The 21537-nt window shown below is 45.3% G+C and overlaps 1 protein-coding gene across 1 annotated transcript in view; it reads right to left on the minus strand.

Annotated features, from left to right (window-relative positions):
* ZNF385B (zinc finger protein 385B) overlaps positions 1–20566 on the minus strand; it is a 183749-nt gene extending 163183 nt beyond the window's left edge. Inside the window, exon 1 of the mRNA XM_056861389.1 lies at positions 20272–20566. Within this exon, the coding sequence (XP_056717367.1) occupies positions 20272–20566 (295 nt within the window). The remainder of the gene's footprint in view (positions 1–20271) is intronic.
* Between the last annotated feature and the right edge of the window lie 971 nt (positions 20567–21537).

The following is a 21537-nucleotide window of genomic DNA, read 5'->3' on the forward strand; positions in this document are numbered from 1 at the left end:
GCTCTAGCATTTGGCCAAACCGCTTGCCTGGCCATGCCTGGTAGCCATATTTGCCGCCCTTTTCTTCATCTGAGGAGTTAAAGTGGAAGAGGAATTTGGACTGCAAGCTTGTTGGGTCATGTATTTTTTAACTTTGTATTAATGCGAATTTGACTTTGTAAGCCATTTGAGTCCCAGTGTGGAAGGTACCCGAGATATAGTGGGGAGGCAATAAGAAGGATGGATTAGGTTGAGATTGAGCTTGGAGAGGGGAAGCATGTTGAGTTATGGGCGAGGAAGAGGAGGAGGAAGAAGAGGAAGAAGAACTGCTTTTAACCACTACACCACGCTGGCACTGCACAGTGGCAAGCTAAACAGGGAGCCTATAGCAGAACAGGAAGAGATCCCTCATGTGGCTATGCTGCAGCCAAGCTGAACTGTCTGGAAAGAAAGAGCCACAAATGTTCCTACACAGAAAGGCAGCTAGACTCACCTCAGCCAAAAGCCAGTAATAGGTTGCATTGTAGCTGACCAATGGAACCCAACCACCAGCTTCCCTTTTGTTTTATTACTAGGTCACCCACTACAGAGATCCAAGTAGCACTGAATCTCCAACACCATTCTTCTCAATTCACTGGTCTGGAGGACTAAGTTGTTCCAAAATGCATCCGTTCCTCCCATTCCCTTTGGTTTCTGAGTATGGAACTACAGTATGACCAAAACCTGTCCTTCTGTTTATAATTTAAACATCCCCCAAAAATGCTTTTTGCTATGTACAAGGCCATCCTCTGCCAGAGAAGATGCTCATGGGGGAATAAAGTGCAATAGACTGAATCATTAGCCAATAAAACCAGAGCAAAATGCTGGGTCTATTCTTGTACCATTACACTTGTTGACATATTAACTGCAGCCGAAATCTATAAAGTTAACTTCAGGCAAGTCAATGATTTTTTACTATGGAGCTGACCTTCAATCAATTTATAGCCTCTTAGATCTATTTCTTGTATATACATATCACTACCCTGGGAAATTTATTATCCAGGGGGACTGATGAAAAGCTTCCTTTTAAATGGAAGATATCTTTAAGGAAGTGGACAAACACTTAAAGGTGAGAGGACTCTTCAAAAAACCTGAATTTTAAAGTCATGATCTTTGTTACAAATGCTCAATATAAATATACTTGCATTCGTCTATCAAAATAGTAGCAGTGCCAATATCCAGGATATAAGAGCTGTTCAATGTACAGAAGGTTGCTTGTAGATTAAATATTAGGCTTGGATAGGGCTGCCAACCTCCAAGTGGTTGGTTGGCGAGCTCCTGGAATTATAACTAATCTCCAGGCTACAGACATCAGTTCCCTTGGAGAAAATGGCTACTTTGGAGGGTGGGTTTTATGGCATTACGTCCCGCTGAGGTCCATTCCCTCCCCAAATCCTGCCCTCCCCAGGCTCAACTCCCAAATCACCTGGAATTTCCCTACATGGAGTTAGCAACCGTAAGGCCATTTATGCAGAGGTATTTACTTCGTAGTCCCTGATTGACTGCTTCGAGGCTTCCTTTGCATATTCATGATTTTACCATCTTCAGACATGACTTCGCTCTGTCTTCATTCTTCCCCCGCAGTTCTAGGATCCTGTTTTAGAACGAATTTAAATACTGCTTCGAGGCAAGAGCAACGCAAATTCCCCTTATTTTCATGCATAGCTCTTAACTTCAGGTTTCTCTCCTCATGCCCATTTTGGCTTCCCCCTCCCACGTTTCTGTCCCTCCCATCCAATCCCTTCCCTCAAAGCAAAGCACAAAAGAGGGAATTAAACCTTCATGAAATGTGCAGGAAGACACCGAAGAGAGGCTGCAGAGGTTGGAAGACAGCTCCCAGCAGGGAGCTGTTGAAGAAAGGTGGGGAGGAATACCCAGCAAAAGTACAGCAGTCCCTTTAAGATCTGACCCGCCCCCTCCAAGTAAAGTGCAACAAGGCTCCATTTTCAGGGGGAGGGACTCAAGCTCCGTGATTCACTGGGGATGCCTAATTAATCACAAGGTACTCCTGGAATAGGGGGGAATTCCTCATGCATATGTTTGAGAATTCGGAGCAGAAAACTGTGCAGCAAACCAAACACAAATTTTCCCTGCATAAATGACCCAAGTTTGGAAAACACAAGTGCCACAAAGTAAGCGGACGATATGTTAACTATGGTCTGGTATTTCATACTCAAAATACATCCACTATTGAGCATTACACAGGATCCTTGTGTGACAAACACACCATCAATGTAAACCCCCTCCCCCCAAAAAAACACTGCTGGACACTGCTTCCCCCCCCCCCCACAGCTGTGCTGTAGGGAAATGCTGGCAATTTATTTCAACGTATCTATGACATTGGCTTCTAAAGCTGACTCTGGAATGGCAACCGTACAAGAGCTCTACAAGTTAACTTAGCAGGCCTCCAGAATATTTCACAGGACACATGCCATGACCTTCATCATGGGCTCTGTTCAAAGCTTTGCCCTGACCTGGATGGCCCAGGCTATCCCGACCTTGTCATATCTCAGAAGCTAAGCAGGGTCAAGCCTGGTTAGTATTTGGATGGGAGACCAACAGACAAGTCCAGCATTGCTACGCATAAGCAAGAAATGGCAAATCACCTCTGCATTGAAAACCCTACTGGGTCGCCATAAGTTGGCTGCAACTTTGTGGCATCTTCCACCATCACTTAACTTTGCTTTACACCAGATTGAAATTGCTATTCAACATGGTACTGTTGTGAGTCTGCCTGCCATTGCCTCCTCGGATGAGGAAGAGATGAAGCAAGGTGGCACTAGCCCTTGCATGCCACAGGAAGATCCACTAGACAAGGCAGAGGCTCCATCAGGTGCAGAAGGGGAGTCTCAGGCCAAGGTCAGCATGCCACACCCTCAGTCTCACAGCATGGGATCTGAAGTAGAAGCGCTGAAGCTGCCAGCCTCACCCCAGGGGTCACCAGAGCCCTTAGAATGCCAGAGAAGAAGAAGGAAGAGGAGGAGAAGGAGGAGGAGGAGGAGGAAAAGGAGGAGGAGGAGGAGCGGGAGGGGAGGGGGAGAAGAGTTGGTTTTTATATGCCAACTTTTTCTACCACTTAAGGAAGAGTCAAACCGGCTTATAATCACCTTCCTCTCCTCACAACAGACACCCTGTGAGGTGTAGGTGGGGCTGAGAGAGCTGTGACTAGCCCAAGGTCACCCAGCTGGCTTCATGTGTAGGAGCAAGGAAACCAACCCGGTTCACCAGATTAGAGTCCACCGCTCCAAACCACAGCTCTTAACCACCACACCACGCTGGCTTGGTGGCGGGCCCGGAGGGAGGTGGATGAGCAACGCCATATATCATTGTTGGCAGCTCAGTACCGGTCAACCTCAGCCTGTGAGCTTAAGTCGCCACATAGGCTGCCCAGCAATTGATGAGTAACACCAGTCTGTGGATGACTCAGCAGGTTGAGGAGTTGCACCTGCTCCTGATCAGGGTTTCCCTGACATAAGCCCTATGAGGAGAGACTTAGGGAGTTGGTAATTCACAGTGGGTAGCCGTGTTAGTCTGTCTGCAGTAGTAGAAAAGAGCAAGAGTCCAGTAGCACCTTAAAGACTAACAAAAATATTTTCTGGCAGGGTATGAGCTTTCGTGAGCCACAGCTCACTCACTGTGGCTCACGAAAGCTCATACCCTGCCAGAAAATATTTTTGTTAGTCTTTAAGGTGCTTCTGGACTCTTGCTCTTTTCTACTACTTAGGGAGTTGGGTTTGTTTAGTTTGGAGAAGAGAAGGTTGAGGGGAGACATGATAGCCATGTTTAAATATTTGAAGGGATGTCATGTTGATGAGGGAACTAGCTTGTTCTCTGTTGCTCCAGAGACTAGGACACGGAGTAATGGATTTAAACTAAGAGACAAGCGATTCCACCTAAACATTAGGAAGAACTTTCTGACAGTGAGGGCTGTTCGGCGGTGGAATGGTCTGCCTTGGAGGGTGGCGGAGTCCCCGTCTTTGGAGGTCTTTAAGCAGAGGCTAGATGGCCATCTGTCGGGAGTGCTTTGATTGTGGGATCCTGCATGGCGGGGGGAGGGTTGGGGTCACTGGGGATGTGGGGGGAGGTAGTTGTTAATTTCCTGCATTGTGCAGGGGTTGGACTAGATGACCCTGGTGGTCCCTTCCAACTCTATGATTCTATGATTCGATAAGCAGCTTTCTGGATTTGCCCTCCTGTTTTGGAGCTTGAACTCCTAACTACTTGTGTGCTAACAGTAGACTGTGCCTTGGACTATGCTTACTGCCTGTTGCCCCAGGTGCCTGCCTGAACCCGAACAGGTACCTTTGAAGCACATTCTTAGGGTGGACAATCAGTGTAGTGGAGGAGGAGGAAGAGGAAAAGAGTTGTCAACCCGGCTTACAATCGCCTTCCCTTCCCCTCCCCACAACAAACACCCTGTGAGGTAGGTGGGGCTGAGAGAGTTCGGAGAGACTTGTGACTAGCCCAAGGTCACCCAGCTGGCTTCATGTGTAGGAGTGGGGAAATAATTCCAGTTCACCAGATCAGCCTTTGCCGCTCATGTGGAGGAGTGGGGAATCAAACCCGGTTCTCCAGATCAGAGTCCATCATTCCAAACCACCACTCTTAACCACTACACCATGCTGGCTCTCAGTTTGAACATACATTCTCTACTCCTGAAAAGAGTGTGATGTTCACTCCAGTTCTACCAGACTTTAAAAAATATAAGCTAGGCTCATCTTTCACCACTTCGGTGGCAGAAATCATCCTGGTTAGCAGAGATGTCATTCAGCCCAAATGAGATCTTTTGGCCAAGTGACTCAGAAATGGGCTGGATGAAATACGGACCAAATTTATCGAAAGCACATTACCCCACAAGATGCGACAGTTTATTTTAAAAGAACTTTATTACACATGAAGTTGTTGTTTCCAAGTTGGGTCAACTCTTCATTAAAGAAGTCCAACTCATGAATCGGTAGGCAGAAGAACAAAGTAACTGCAGGTAATTATTTTGAAATAATGCTGGAAGAAGATTGCGTTGATGGGAACGATCCCTTCCTCTTGGTTCTAATTAGGTTTTTCTCTTCCAGGGTTTTTATTTCTTAAGTTTTATCTCCAACAGACACCTTAGCAGAAGCTATCAGCTTTGACAGAAGACCAAAATCCTGGCAGTGAACCATAAATTGACCATTTCCATAAAAAGAACTGCTAAATGAGAAACCATGTGCTGGATATAAAACTAATTTCATGCTTTCAAAAGCACACAGTGGCTTCTAGCAAGATAGTGGCCCTGGGACTTGCAAAGACAGATTGGCTAACGCAAATGGGGCTGCCCCTGGCTAGCCATGCTTTACATGTGCTGTCGAGCAAATGGAAATTCTCGAATCTTCTGGCAAACAAACATGTTCTTATCTATTACTCTGCGGGCTGAAACTATTAAAAGAACAACAACCATTTCGTGAATTTATTTACTTGGAAACAGAGGTAGGAGGGTAGATCCATTCCTCATGAAAGATCTGCAAAGTTACGAAAGCTAAATGGATTTTTGTCAACAGAAAGGCTACTTTATAATAACTGCTCGCACCATTCTCTTCTTTTAGGACCCTGCCCCGCCGGACCTAATTACACCAGTAAAGCCACACATACCTCAAAGCAACAAGGTTTAATGAATAATTTTCACACTGTTAACGATTGGCTAGAACTTTGTAAGATAGGCAAACACAACTTAATTCTCTGCCAGGCTGATCTGAAGTGTTAGGGGTTGCCAATATGAACTTCACCGATTAGTCTCAGCGATATATTTATGCCCGAAATAAAATTTTGCAGCACTTAAAATGTCATATTTAATTAAAGCATGGTTAGACGGAAGTGACAGTAATTTTATGCCTCTCACAGAACAAGTTGTCACTGCAAATGAATTATTGATGGTTGTCCTGCATCTGACGGGTCGCACCATTAAATACCGACAAAGTCAGACCCTTACAGTTACAGTATGCAGTCTGTATCGCTTTTATTTTATTAGTTTCAGGTCATGTTTGCCATTCATCTCCTACATCCCCCCCCCAAGGCAAGCTTTCTGCAAGCAGGATTTAATGCTCACAGATTGCTTTCTGACCGCTATCGCAACGATGAACAGTCTCGTTTATTAACCATCGGTAAGTCATATTATATCAACTACATTCTTCGTTTCTGAAATCCCTGACACCTACCTGCTGTCGGAATAGAGAGAAGAAAGGACATTCAACACACGCTTTCTTATAAAGTTATGCTTACAATGAAATAATAATTTTACAACCCAATCTGTTATCGCCCAAGTTTCTTTTCGCCTCGGTGTTATCTCTGTGGGCATGGGGTACACACACAAAATGCCCCTTCCACAGAAGAATGCCAAACATGTGAGGACGCATGGGAATGTAACTCGAAGCAATTCTGCAATGCTAATTAACAAAAATCATTGCTCACCTCTGCTGGAGAGTCCGCTCCACATTACTGCAGTATTAAATATCCAGTTTAAAAACGAAACCGGGTTAGGAATACAAACTTCCAGTATGCAGCCGGTAAGAGAGAAGCGGCGGATGCTACAGAGGCTTGGCTCCCCAGCCTTAATTATCTGCGTGACAGTAAACTGCTATTTCAGTGCGGTTTCAAACCTTCCCCAATGCTGGCTTATTTGCACTGCTCACTGGAAATCCTTCACATACTGGCAGCGTTTTAGGGAAGGACCGCCACACTGAGTCATTTGTAAAGAAAACACAGCAATCTGAGTTCCACACATTTTGTTCATATTGAAAAACGCACACTCACACACTCAGCACTGTCAAAAGGTAGAAAGTCCTCATGGTGGATTTATGCTGACAAACAGGGAACCTTGAGGATTCACTGTCATCCCACTGAACCAGCTGCTGTGATTGAATTCACACAAAAAGATAGATAATTATGAAACGGCTCGACAGATATAGCTCCGAACCACGCAGAATGAAGCATCGCCTCCTCGTACTGTATCAGCGTTAAAATTAGCTCTGGGTTTTCCACAGTGATAAAGGAGCATCCGTTGCCAATGCATCGGTGGAGGGTTATTATGGGAGGGTGTTTTAGGAGGCGAAAATAGTGACATATTGACTGAGCTTTTCTGCTTAGAAAAAACACATGTTCAGAAGACAAGCAGCTTCATTTATATGCTGTCCTAGAATAGGCGAAGACAAAACCTTTCCTCATATAACAGAAATTCATATGGTACACGTTAGAGTTGTAACCATACATTACTGATCTTTTACATTTAGACCACTGGGTGCCCACTTAAGATCCATCCACTCCACCTTGGTATTCTCAGAAGCTTCACATCAAGACACAGCCCCACTTTTCAGTCTACTAGTAGTTGCCTCTAGAATCATGGCACCCGCCTGTTTGTCCGTGAATGCAGAATAAAGAGAGCAGACACCGGAGCTGGGATAAATAATCAAAGGGCCAACTTTGGTCGTTTATGAATGGGTCCTTTCACTCACGTTTGTCCCCGGTCTGTCTCGGTCGTTCTCTAGAGTTATGCATGAGTTTTCTGTCCATTAGAGATGACCTCACGGCCAGCCCTCACAAATCCCAGGACTTCTCGCCCCTCTGTTAACTCAATTCTTTTCCCCTGAGTTCAGCCCAAATGAAATCCCCATGCAAAAGGCAAAGCACAGGACACAGAAGCTTGGTTTCTTCTCACTACAGCCAATTACAAAGCAGTATGTCAAGGGGCAGGATTCAAATGCTTCCTGCTTCCTTGGAGTTCTTTCTGAGCAGAAGAAAGGCTTTTAGAAACGAGGGTTAGGTAAGTCCTTTCAGATAGCTCCGTTTTTTGTTTTTGTTCTTAAAATGCTTTTTTGTGCGGCAATTGAGATACCAGGAGGGGGCTTTCTCTCACTACAGCCAATTACAAAGCAGCATTTCAAGGTATGGGGACTCAAATGCTTCTTGATTTCAGCTTGGAGACTGCTGGTGTATAGATTCCCACCAGGAAAGCGTGGGTCCAGTGAGCAACAAACCTCAGGTAAAACTTCCATACATAAACGACCTTTACTTTTATTGCTCAAGAGGGATTTGCAGAGCACACAAGCTAAAAAACCCCAGCGCTAACTGCAGTGCAAGCAATTGATGGGATGCAGAAGGGTCAGGCCTCCTCTTTTTTGTGCATCCCACTTCTTAGGGCGAGACCACCCTTGCTCGGAGATCTGAGCCATCATGTGGGGTACAGCTCCCTTCCTACGTCAGGCCCAAGGATGAATGGAGACCAGCTCTCTGTTCCTGCCACCGGCAGCCAAAACCCGCCCTTCCCATCACTTCCTTGAAGGGGGAATGGGGTGATCTTTTCTCTTTCGGAAAATCATCCCATTTCCTCGTGCCCCCTTTGGAACTGGGACGTGCCACAACCTCTCCCCCTTGGTCATTTCAACTCCTTGGCTTGGATCCAGAGTAGACATCTCCATGAGCACAAGGATATCAGCCTGTCTTCTTTCTCCCATTGCAGCCTGAGATGCCCACCCCCATCCTGTTCTTGAGAGGGATAGGGGACCACCCAGAAACAGAATTTCAGGAGAAATTTCAGGCTAATGAGGGATAAGGGGAGGCAGGAAAATCAGGCTGTGTTTGGCAGAAATCCTTGTGGCCAAGGGAATGTTAAGTCTGGATCCATTACCCCTTGCATTTGCCCAAATTTGTCCCTCCCCCAGTACTGGCAACAGTACTGCTTTAGGCTTCTGTTCTTAGCTGGTCCTTCTTCTCCTAATTAATTTAACGTTGCCACTCTTGGCTGGACTCCCTTAGCGTTCTGTACTTGGGTCCCTTATTATTCATACTCTCTCCTTGGGTGACCTCACTATATCCACTATATTCCTCACTCTAGTTCATAGTTTCAGGACTACCAATATATGAAAGACACCAAAGCTGGACCCCTCTGCCTTAACCTTCTCCTCCTCCTTTTAAGTCCTGCATCTCTGCTGATCTGTCCAATATATCCTCTTAGGTGACTCATCACCATTTCAAACTCAACATGTCCTAAACTGAACTACTTATCTTTCCTGCAAGCCTTCCTTCCTTCCCTAATCACTTCCCATATCGATTGGCAGTACCACTATTCACCCTATTGACCAGATGTGCTGTCTCAGCTTTATCTTTCATTACTTTCTTTCTCCCTTGGTCCCACATTCAATCAGTTACTGAGTCATGCTGCTTCGCCAGAACTTAGCAAAAACACAGACAAAAAACAAACAACAACCAAAAAACCTTCTCCCTGTTCTCTCAGCTAAAACTATCTTCCCAGTTTAACTACTACAGCTTTTTTTTCTCACCATCATCTTATCTCTATCCAAAACTCCGCTGCCCAAATCATTTACCTTTTCTGTTGCTCATGCAACACCCTTCTGGCTTCCCAGTCCTTTCAGTACACAGGACGAGAGGAAGGGCGGTGGCTCAGTGGTAGAGCATCTGCTTGGCATGCAGAAGGTCCCAGGTTCAATCCCCGGCATCTCCAGTTAAAGGGACTAGGCACACAGGTGATGTGAAAGACCTCTGCCTGAGACCCTGGAGAACTGCTGCCAGCCTGAGAAGTCAATGCTGACTTTGATGGACCAAGGGTCTGATTCAGTATAAGGCAGCTTTGTGTGTTCGTGTGTGACATTTCCAGTTGTAACGAAGATCTTTTATGCATGGATGTTTCCCTCACGGTCACCCTTCCGACGACTTAGGGTATTTGCTTTGATTTTGCATGCTGTTTTCCAGCCGTCAGAGGTTGCTTTGCTCTCCCCCTGCATTTCCCCGCATTTTGCCTGCATTTTCAGGTACCTGTTTTAGATCAAATTTGAAAAAAACAGGCAAAACACAGGGAAACACAGAGCGAGGCGACCTCTGATGGTCACAGACGGCATGCATAATCAAAACAAAGATCCAAAGTCATCAGAAGGGGGACCCTGAGGGAATCAGCCATGCATAAAAGGCCAATGTTTTATGTATATTTGAGCAGCATGAATAGGTCAGAGTAGGCCACGCTTGTCAGAGCTTAGAAGTTAAGTAGGGTTGGCCACGGTCAGTACTTGGATGGGAGATCAAGGAAGACCAGGGTTGTTATGTAGAGGAAGACAATGGAAACCCACGTCTGGTCATCTCTTGCCTTGAAAACCCCATGAGGGGTTGCCATCATTTGGTTGCAACTGCACTTTATGATGATGACATATACTTGACTGTGCTGGCTCACATTCTTCTCTCACCATCACTCTCTTCTCTCCCAACCCCTTCCTGGTTGTTTTCTCCCCATTTTCTATTTTAGATTTTCTATTTTAGATAATTTACACTATGGCAGTCTATAAAGCACCACACAGCTATCTAAATCCTAATTTAAATACCTTCGGACGCAATTGAATTTATGCACACAAGAGCTGACAATCACAGTGCACCGCTTCTCAAAAGCAAATGCTACTTTTTGTTTTGTTATGTGCCGTCAAGTTGCTTCAGATTCATGGCGCCCCTATGAATTAATGTCCTCCAAAACATCCTATCATTAACAGCCTTGCTCAGCTCTTGCAAACTGAGGACCATGGCTTCCTTTATAGAGTCAATCCATCACATTGTTGGTTCTTCCTCTTTTCCTGCTGCCTTCCACTTTTTGTTACTCACTGAAAATCTTCCATCATATTTAATTTTTAACCCTCTTTACTCTCAAATACTTATGGTACGCAGCAATACAGAGAATAAGCTATGAAAACATTCAACCAATATTTTCCACAAAATGAGGGGCGCAAGAGAATGACCCTCTTATCTCTAGCCAGAAAACTCGTTTTTAAAAAACTTATGTCACTTCCAGGAACAAGGTGAGAGTATTACGAGAAGGGAATTCCAAAAAAAGGATGTGTCCAGACTGAGAATGGTTTCCCCAAGGGCCATACGAGACAAGATGATTTTTCATGGGTTGGGTGTTACATATATTTGATGGGTGTACACCCAAAACTGGGCCAACCGGGCCATTTCTGGTAGGGAAATAGTGCAGGGGGGAAGGCTGAAGCCTCTTTTGCCCCTGCGCCGTGGTCCCAATCTGAATTGGGCCATTGTACACTTGAGAAATGCGTTCCCAACAGCATAATGTTGTAGTTGGTTGTCTGAAAGTCAGACTGGGAAACCCAGTTTCAACCACACACAAAAAAATCATCTTGTCTAGTTTGGCCCTGAATTCCCTGCTATATGGGACACAGTACATGAAGCTGCAAACAGTTGACCACAGAAAATATGGTGGGACACAAGAAAGAAGGCAGCGCCAAAGACAAAGAGTCAAGGCAAATAGGACTGAGGCACAAGCACTTAAAAGTTATTTAACATTATCTTATCCTACTGCAGCCATTACTAGGAAGAGACAGCCACTGCTCGATAACAAAACAGAAATGAAGAATGCTGTCCTGATCTAATGTAGGGTTTAGTCCTACACTTTTCACTAAGGTCATCAGAGGGGATCTTGGGCCAAATACCCCACAACATAGCGACAAGGAACAGGGGCTTTTCAGTGGTATGGTTCTCCTCTTTAGATATACTTACCATGCTAAGCTCCCTCAACAGCATTTAGAAAGCTGGCAAAGGCCTTTTTTTAAAGGACGGTTTTGGAAAGTGATGAAAAGAAAAACAGTTATGCTTTCTTTTTAGCAGTATATTGCATTTGTTTTAACCATCATTATTTACCCGGCTGGTTTTTAGATATATTGTTTTGTTATTGTTGTGAGCTACCCCAAGGGCCCTGGTTACAATACAGATATAATAAAAGCAAAATCAGTGTTTTCGTCATTGCTATACTTCAGTTAGGGAGCCAGTGTAGTGTAGTGGTTAAGAGCGGCGGGCTCTAATCTGGAGAACCAGGTTCGATTCCCCACTCTTCCACATGAAGCCTGCTGGGTGACCTTGGGCCAGTCACAGTTCTCTTAGAACTCTCTCAGCCCATGCAGAGGCAGGCAATGACAAAACACCTCCGAACATCTCTTGCCTTGAAAACCCTAAGTCAACTGTGACTTGACAGCACTACACCACACTACATACTTCAATCACTGTACCTGACAATTAGTCATTTCTATTGCTGTTTTTTTAAAAGAAACATTTCCCAGCTGTTTAAATAAGCAATTGCGATACCCTAGAAAAGCCTTGGGACTTATTGCTATCCGTTCCACATCTGGAGATGGGAACAGACAAAGTGTAATTGAGAAATCCAGTCTCTCTTGCTGGACACTTAACATGTAAAAATTATTCAGCATGCCCTGCAAGAACAGATGTGCAATCCTGGTTTCAGTAATCAAGAGACAGAGTTTATTTCATGAAGAAGAAGAAAAATATGTACTTTAGCTTATCAGAGAAATGCATTTTTTAAAAGACTGCCAAATAATTTACATAGCTATGAGTTGTTTGGCAGTACAGATTTTTTAAAAAATCAAACCCAAACTTTTTTAGTTCATTACAAATGATAATTATGTAACTGAACGGTTTTAATCATCTAACATCACAAAAACAGATTTTGTGGGTAAGCGCAACTATACTAGCAACAGGGCAATTATTGGCTGTTCTGATAAATAAAACATGAAATAAAGAGTTTTAGCATTTGCTTCTAAATTGCTGGAGAATGCTGATTATGAGGTAGGTAACCGTTCACATTTCTTCAAGGGAGGAGGATTGGTTTGGTGATATTTAAAAACACTACAGCAGAAGGGGGGGAATTGGGTCCTTAGTAAAAAGGAAAAGAAGTCTCATTTTCAAGGCAATTATGCTTAAATATACATAGAAGGTGGAAAGAGGCAGGAAAGGCAGCACGAAATTAGCTTGATAATGGCTTTATCCAGTTTACTGGCAGGTATCTAACTTTCAACTGCACAATTTTACTAATAAGTCATCCTGAATAATATTTCCACACCTGGGAATCACAACAGGTTTTTTTTTTTAAAGCCTTGCACAATAGAAAAGCTTGACTTGCTACTGAGAACCCCAATAACTACATGGAAACCCATTCATTCCCACAAGTCTGCAAGGCAGATCATCCTGCAGAACAAATCAGACGGCTCTACTTAGAAAGGTTCCAGACCCTTTAAAAAATCCTCATTTGTCATCATTTGTCGGTGGCCCACACTAGTGTAACTTTATGGCGAAATAACCCTGCGGCTTTCCACGCTGGGTAAATTTCCCCAAATTGCCTGCAGAAATCTCTCTCGTTCTCGCTTCCTGTTTGATAATTCACTCGCAGAAGGGAAGATATCACAACGTAGCCCGTATTTCATATTAAATTATACTAGTTCTCAAAAATATAGTGATATATCATTGGCTAACAACATGATTTATCCATCCTCCTGGGGTTCTGTGTGTGCAGAAGTCACACGCCAGTGTCCAAGTCTATACCTCTCCAGCAGGGCTTTCAAATAATATTCTGCATTTACCTGCACTGTTGAAAAAGATATCTTCGTTCCGTTTGCCAGCACTGCGGTATCTTGGCCTACTTTATACTCCCTGTATTTGGCTCCATAAGCCTGCAAAACATATCAGAGTTTGGCTCTCTATAGTAGATAGCTTTGTCTGCCTTATCTCATCATACCAGCTTTGGGCTGTTGATTTTTTTTTAACAAATGTGTAAACTCCCATATATCTGAAAAGTTCTGGTAGTGCCAAGAACAGAAGGACGTAAAGGGGGGAGGGAGAGAGAGGAGGCATTCAGCTCATAAAATTGGCCAGATGAGAAATGATTACCTCTGTCTTGTCCAAATAGTTATTAAGGGAGGAGAGGAAGAGAAGCCTATTCCCTAGGTTAGATAAGTAATGCCGTGAAAGGATAATACAGCCCAACCTCATCTGAATGCCTACAGCACCATCTTGTGGGAGTCGGCTTGGCACTTTTATAGACCCAAGTATAACAGTGAAAGTTACGGATAAAAAAGCATTCTCTATAAAAATTGAAAGAAGTCCATGGCCATCTTAAAGAACAAATAAAATTTATTCCAGCATAAGCTGTTGAGGATCAGAGCTCACTTCATCGAATGTACATGCTGCATCTGATGAAGTGAACCCTGCCTCGCGAAGGGGGATTCCGGAATAAATTTTATTAGTCTTTTAAATATGTCTGAATTTGGGCTTAAGTTCTTTGCAACAGACTAACCCAGCTACCGCTCAGGATCTTTGACACAATGATCCTTATTAAATGTGGGACATTTTAAACTAATCCAGCCAGCGTGGTGCAGTGGTTAAGAGCGGTGGTTTGGAGCATTGGGACTTGGATCTGAAGAACCGGGTTCGATTCCCCACTCCTCCACATGAGCGGCAGAGGATAATCTGGTGAACCGGGTTGGTTTCCCCACTCCTGCACACATGAAGCCAGCTGGGTGACCTTGGGCTAGTCACACTCTCCCAGCCCCACCTACCTCACAGGGTGTCTTGTTGTGGGGAGGGGAAGGGACGGTGATTGTAAGCTGGTTTGATTCTGCTTTCAAGTAGAGAAAGTCAGCAAATAAAAACCAACTCTTCTTCTTCCAATGAGAGGAGATCAACTAAATTTTCCCTTTCGGAATTCACATTTTCCTCTCCCTCCTCCATTTCCTCTTCTGTTGACATTTTATTTACCACCTTCCTACCTCTCAAGTTCTTTTCAGTATATTTTTCTATATTTTATTCCCCCTTATATCTATCCCCAGCTAAAGCAACAAGACCACAAGCTTACTCCAGTTGAGGGCGCAGAGACTGGTGGTCTTGGTGCCTGAGCACAGTAACTCTCCAGCCAGCAACTGAATGCCCAATAGCCTTTTACAGTTCCTGTACCTGGCAAGGAGTTGTAATTTATGTTGCTATTTCCTCCAAATGCCCTCCCCCAACCCCAAAGTTTCTAAAAGTCTGTGTTCTGGTTCTCCATTTGCACAGAGGTGATGAGCAAGCATCAATAGCGTTGCACAAACTGGGACACACAACAAAATATTGCATATTACAGCTATGGAGGAGTGGTGGGGGCTCCTTCTCACCCCTGCCTCATAGTTGCCACCTTAGCTGCCTTCTTTCAACTTTCCTGCCAACTTCTAACCAGCAAGTGGGAGCGAAGAATCGTCCTCGACACCCCCCTCCTCCAGGCAGAGGTTAGAAGATGGCGGGAAAGTTTAAAAGGACAGCTGAGCTGGTGGCTACAGAGACGGGAGTGAGAAGGAGCCTCCTTGCCCACCTCTGTAGTCGCCGGCTCAGCTGTTAAGTTAAGGGTTTAAGTTTGGAGGGGGGGGGAGTGTTGGCACTTCCTCCATGCCCCTCTAGGAAAAAGCCTATGAGCAGGCAGCAGTGGAACATACCCTTGCAAGGATCAGAATAACCAAAAGGAATTGTTGTGCTGCTTCATGAGCCTAGGACTTAAGTGTGAAGTGATCTGTAGTCCTTTCCCTTATATACAGATCTGGGGCTTTGCTGCCCATTTTTCATGCAAGCTTACATTTCCCAGGTACCCTTCAAGTGTCAACACAGAGGAAAACTGAAGGGGAAAGAGGAGCCAATTGCTGTTGAGGTAGCAGAGGCTTGAGCGATAGCATATAAGACCCCGCGCAGGGGTGGAAGTTGTTCACTTCCTGAAGCCATGTGAACACGTGAACACATGAAGCTGCCTTATACGGAATCAGACCCTTGGTCCATAAAAGTCAGTATTGTTCACTCAGACTGCCAGCAGCTCTCCAAGGTCTCAGGCAGGGGTCTTTCACATCACCTACCTGCCCAGTCCCGTTAATTGGAGATGCCGGGGACTGAACCTGGGACCTTCTGCATGCCAAGCAGATGCTCTACCACTGAGCCACGGCCCCTTCCCCATGTGGCAGTGAGGTCTCTTTTGGAGATAGTAGATCCATCACTCTAAGATGGGGGTGAGTCTGACCTGAAGGGTTCAAGTATTGGTGTTGAGTTAGAAGTCCAGTAAAGACAGCTGGGGAACTTGCTTTCCAGCTGGCTTCTTCCCCTGGATTTTGCCCTATGTGTCTGTAACCACACTCTGTGTTAATCTACACTATTTTCATAACTTCCTTTTACTTCATTTGCTGTTACAGTACTGGTCTAACAAATTAGGGTTTTTTTTGTTCATTCTGCCTTGGGTCCTTCAAACGTCATACTTAGCCACATAGCAGGGCACACCCCAACTGAACAGGGAGTGGTCTAGGGGGCAGGGAGGGTGCTCTGGGCCTAAAACCAGAGAGTGATGGCAGCCAGTTAAGCCCTTTCCCTACCAAAGGGCTGACGGGCAGCAGGGAAGGAGGAGGAGAGTTGGTTTTTATATGCCGCCTTTCTCTACCACTTAAGGAAGAATCAAACCAGCTAACAATCACCTTCCCCTGCCAAGGGGGGGGGAGTCTGCAAGGTGTAGAAAGGGTGAATGTTTCATACCTGTGAAAACAAATAAGCTCCCTGCTACTGAGATTTTAAACCTGTCACTTCATTAATACTTTTGGCTTTACCTGCAGAAGCTCTTCAAAAGCAGCTACCTCTGCCTCCTCTAGATAGCATTCCTTAAGCGTAGCCACAATTTCCCATGTCTTAGTGTAAGAAAGGATGATGGATATTACTTTTAGTAAGAGGTGACCTCCAAAGAATTATACTTTTAAAAGAAAAAGAGGATCCAAGCATATTTTGCATCTTTATGAAAAGAGACACTTCATTCTTACTTTATAACGAAGACAAAAGGAGACGAGAATGATTTTGAGTAATATTAAACTTATAATATTTCCATGCTTGCAAAAGGCACTGAGCATTATCAGATACACTGCAATTTAACTCTTTAATCCTCAAAATATGAGCGGGAGGGTACAACGAAGCATCAACTTCAGATTGGCTCCTTCTGCAATTTAACATGAAGGCCTTAACTGGAAAAAAAAATCTTGCATGTTCTGTACCTCCCGTGATAAGACTGCACAGAAGGCAAATTGGGTGCCTGCCGCAGGGTTCAGGGCTATGTTGCAGAGGGTCAGTGGTCACATGTTTTTGGTGCTGGAACGTCCTGCTTGGGGCAGTAACATCTTGGCATTATGTCTGGGGGCAACTATGAGTCAAGCCCTAGGTTCCTAAGTAAGCAGAGCTGAGACTGAGCAGCTGCAGCTAGGCCTGGTAGATTGATTCAGAAGGCTCCAGGTAACACAGGCCAGTCTATCCCCAGGACTTTATCTTCAAGCTACAAAGGTTCAGTCTGTTGTTCCATTTTGAGGGTGCTATTTATTGAAACTGGGGAGGGAAGGAAGAGAAGACTGGTACACAATTAAATATGAACACCATTTTGGAATAGTGTGCTTTGTCACACGGCCCCAAAAATCATACCTATACCGCTACTGTGATACCCATTGTTACCCAAACTGCTCTCAACTTGGGGAATTATAGTAGCAGTTGGAAATCACAGAATATTTATTTCTATAGCGGAATCACACCCAATGTATACCAGAGTTGTTTTCAGTAACCCCTGAATAAAGACAGAGACAAATGGCTTCCGGATTACGAGATTTTATGTAAGCAAACGTTCAATGATGCATACACACATACAGAAATTCCTAAGAAAGAAAAAGGTGGTATATACAGAGACGGTTCTAAGGTCGTTGGTGGGTAATACATTACCAAATCCAAAAGATGTCCGAGTTCCATGGCAGAGAGGAATAAAAAGGGGGCAGGGGGTGTCCCCTATATGTTCCAGCATGGCTGCTCACTCTGGCCAAGTGACAGTCAGTATCAGAGAGAGAGGAAGAGAGAGAGCCCCAAGGACTTTTGGGGGATTCAATTATACCTTACTCTGGGGGCGGGGGGGGGGTGAGGGGCTTCCGGGGGGGGGGTAGAGATTACCCCAGATGGCTCCTTCTCAAAACAATGGGGATCAAAGACTTCTTGTGATGTGGCAATATTATATGCTATCCTGACACCAGTGATTTGTACATCCGTGGGACTGGCTGGAATCTGATTCTTATCTCTTGGAGATTTATGGTGATGTCTCATGAAGGTGCGAATTTCGGCTTTCCAGGATGTGGCAGCTGTGGGAATCGTCTCCAGCTGCTAATGTAGATTGCAACGGATGTTTTGCTGATTGAACTGTTGGGAGGGGGGAAATGCAGGAGAAGGCTACGTGGTGCTCTCGCCTCGGCTCCATGGCTTCTCTTTGGATCAGGAGACAATCAGGATCATGGCTTCCCTCTGGCTTGTTTAGGGGCGACCCGGTCTCTTGTCCTGGACAGTAGTGTGTCTCTGGGGTGGTTGCAATGACCAGGGCGGGAGGTCAGGCTGCCCACCTAGTAACACCATGAACTAAACTGATAAGATAAAACGCCTTTCCCATCTTCAAACTCACCAACCTAAATGACAACCTGAAACATTCTTAGAGCCCATTCCTGGGCAGGGGGAAAGAGTTGATTAGAGGTGGCGTGACCCTGCACCAGCGTAAGTGCCCACTTGTCATGGGATAAGGGGCGCTTACACTGGTGCGAGGGGCGTTCTCATTGGTGCCTGGGCACTGCAGAGCTGCGCAGGGCTCCCCGGCCCGCACAGCCTCTCCAGGAACTAAATCTCGTAAGAGAACGGTGGCGCCAGTGTGGAAGAGGGCGATCCCAGGGGCGGAGCTGACTCTAGTCAGCTTCCTAAGCCCTTCCAGCCCAGGAACGTCCCTCGCTGCTGCAGCAGGGCTCCGACACCTTTTTGGGTGTCGCAGCCCCGCCGTTCTCAATGGGGGCATTTCCCCCATTATCGACTTTTTTATTCTCCATGGTGGTGTGGCTGTGCTGCTCCCAGCTGCCACGGAGCCACACACATACCCCCAGGAATGGGCTGCCCGTGTCTGAATTGCAGCCTTAATACAGCCGTGGTGTTGGAGTAAGAAGATCCTGGCCAGTCAACTAACAGAATACCCCCTATACTAACCATAAGAGTAGTTCTGAAACCAAGCCCCAAGGTAAAATATACAGTAAGCCTCCGTCTTGAATCTATTTCTTTCTAACTGCTTAAATGATGGGTTAATTTACATTCAACAGTGCAGGATACACATTAGGAAAAGTTGAGAAGTTTACTTGCTTCATCGAACAGTAAAGCTAAATTCCTTATTAGAAAAATTAATGACACACACAGAGAGACACCCGTTTCAACGTGCTTTTACAAATTTCCACAAACCAGTGTTCCACAAACTTTGCATGAAGACCGACATAATATGAAAAGAGGACTCTTAGAACTTTCTTCAGTTGTTCCGCAAGCTGCATTCACAACTGAAATGCCAGGTGACCAGACCAGCCAACTGGGTGCTGGTTCAAGCCATTTGTCTTGTTCAGCTTTGTCCCACACTACAACTTCTCCTTCCCTTTCTGGGTGAAGGCAATTAACAAAGAGTCCTGAAGATGCCTGAAACAGAAGCCGTTCAACTCCCACCCACATCAGGCGTCAGCTATATGATGCTTTGTTAACTTTCTTCAGATACAGGAGAGACAGTATTCTTGTACACTTCCCTCATAAATAATTACTGTATATGGATTCAGGACAAAACAGTATTTAAAATGTATTCTTGTACTGCAAGCCTGTAAGCTGTCAATTTAATGGGGCATCAGGGGACTCCTCCCTATAGAAGAAGAGTTGGTTTTTATATGCCGACTTTCTCTACCACTTAAGGGAGACTCAAACCGGCTTACAATCACCTTCCCTTCCCCCCCCCCACAATAGACACCCTGTGAGGTAGGTGAGGCTGAGAGAGTGTGACTGGCCCAAGGACACCCTGCTGGCTTCATGTGTAGGAGTGGGGAAACATCACATCCTGACGTTTACTAGGTAGACTATGGGCGAAAACACATGGTTGCTTTATCCTCCTTTAATCCCTGTTTTAGCCAGGATCGAATGCACATTAGGTGAAATGCATGAGTTCAATCCTGGCTGAATCCTGGCTGAAACAGGGATTAAAGAAGGATAAAACGACCATGCATTTTCGCCCTGTGTTTACGGGGTGGTTTGCCATTGCCTTCCCCAGTTGTGTACATTTTACCCCCAGCAAGCTGGTTACTCATATTATCAACCTCGGAAGGGTGGAAGGCTGAGTCAACCTCGAGCAGGCTACCTGAAACCGACTTCCGTCGGAATCAAACTCAGGTCGTGAGCAGAGCTTTTGACTGCAGTACTGTAGCTTACCACTCTGCGCCACGGGGCTCTTGTTCAGCCTCATAACCAGGTCTGAAACCAGACTGGAATGGATCCAAATAATCTATTTCATTCTTGAGACAAAGGAAGCTGGTCACTGTGTGTCAGACAGCAATTATTTTTAAAAAAAATAGGTACCTGTGCTGGTGCTTGCAAACAAACTGCCCGTGGTCATGCTTGTAGGTAACTTCCCATTATTCAGCTGCTTTACTCTTTTTAGATGAGACTTTCCATTGTAATGAACCTGAGTCTGTGCTGCTGAATTCAACTGTATATTGCACACTTCGCAGAAGGAAAAGACCTTCTTCTCTTTACTCAACTGATAGTCAGGCCGGTCGATTCTCAACCCTTTTTCTTCAAAGGTCCGCAGGAACGCCGATGTCGTCATAATTCCATCTTCAAAGAGGCAGTCAAGGCTTACTGGGCGCTTCATAACTAGAAAAAAGAAAAGTAAATATAAATAAAATTTAAATAATAAACCAACGGAGCCCCGTGGCGCAGAGTGGTAAGCTGCAGTACTGCAGTCTAAGCTCTGCTCACCACCAGAGTTCAATCCCAATGGAAGTCATTTTCAGGTAGCCGGCTCAAGGTTGACTCAGCCTTCCATCCTTCCAAGGTCGGAAAATGAGTACCCAGCTTGCTGCTGGGGGTAAAGGGAAGATGACTGGGGAAGGCACTGGCAAACCACCCCGTAAACAAAGTCTGCCTAGGAAACGTCGGGATGTGACATCACCCCATGGGTCAGGAATGACCCGATGCTTGCACAGGGGACCTTTACCTTTTTACCTAAAATTCAGCTCGCATGCAACCAGCTGAATTAGAAAGCCAGTGTGGTGTACTGGCTAAGAGCGGAGGTTTGGAGCGGTGGACTCTGATCTGGAGAACTGGGTTTGATTCCCCACTCCTCCACATGAGCGTTGAAGGCTAATCTGGTGAACTGGATTTGTTTCCACTCCTCCACATGAAGCCAGCTGGGTGACCTTGGGCTAGTATTTCCTGGAGTAAGTATTTCCTGGATGGCCCAGGCCAGCCTGATCTCATTAGATCTCGGAAGCTAAGCAGGGTCCACCCTGGTTAGTACTTGGAGACCACCAAGGAAATCCAGGGTTGCTACATAGAGGCAGGCAGTCTCTTGCCTTGAAAACTGTGGGGGTCATCATAAGTTGGCTGTGACTTGATGGCACATTCTACCACCACTCATTTATAACAGCTGCAGAGGGTAAGGTCAATTTTAGAAGAACCGCTGTCCCTTTTCTCACTCACAGGAGACAATGGCAGTTCAGTGGGATCACTAGGTAGGGCAGAAGTCCAGGGCTCCAGCTCATGGTCTCAGTATGGGAAGCCCCAAAAGCACAATGCACAGCCACATGAAGTATACATCAACACGTGGAGTGTATGTGTGTG

Source organism: Euleptes europaea, chromosome 15 (assembly GCF_029931775.1).
Source record: "Euleptes europaea isolate rEulEur1 chromosome 15, rEulEur1.hap1, whole genome shotgun sequence".
NCBI lineage: Eukaryota > Metazoa > Chordata > Lepidosauria > Squamata > Sphaerodactylidae > Euleptes > Euleptes europaea.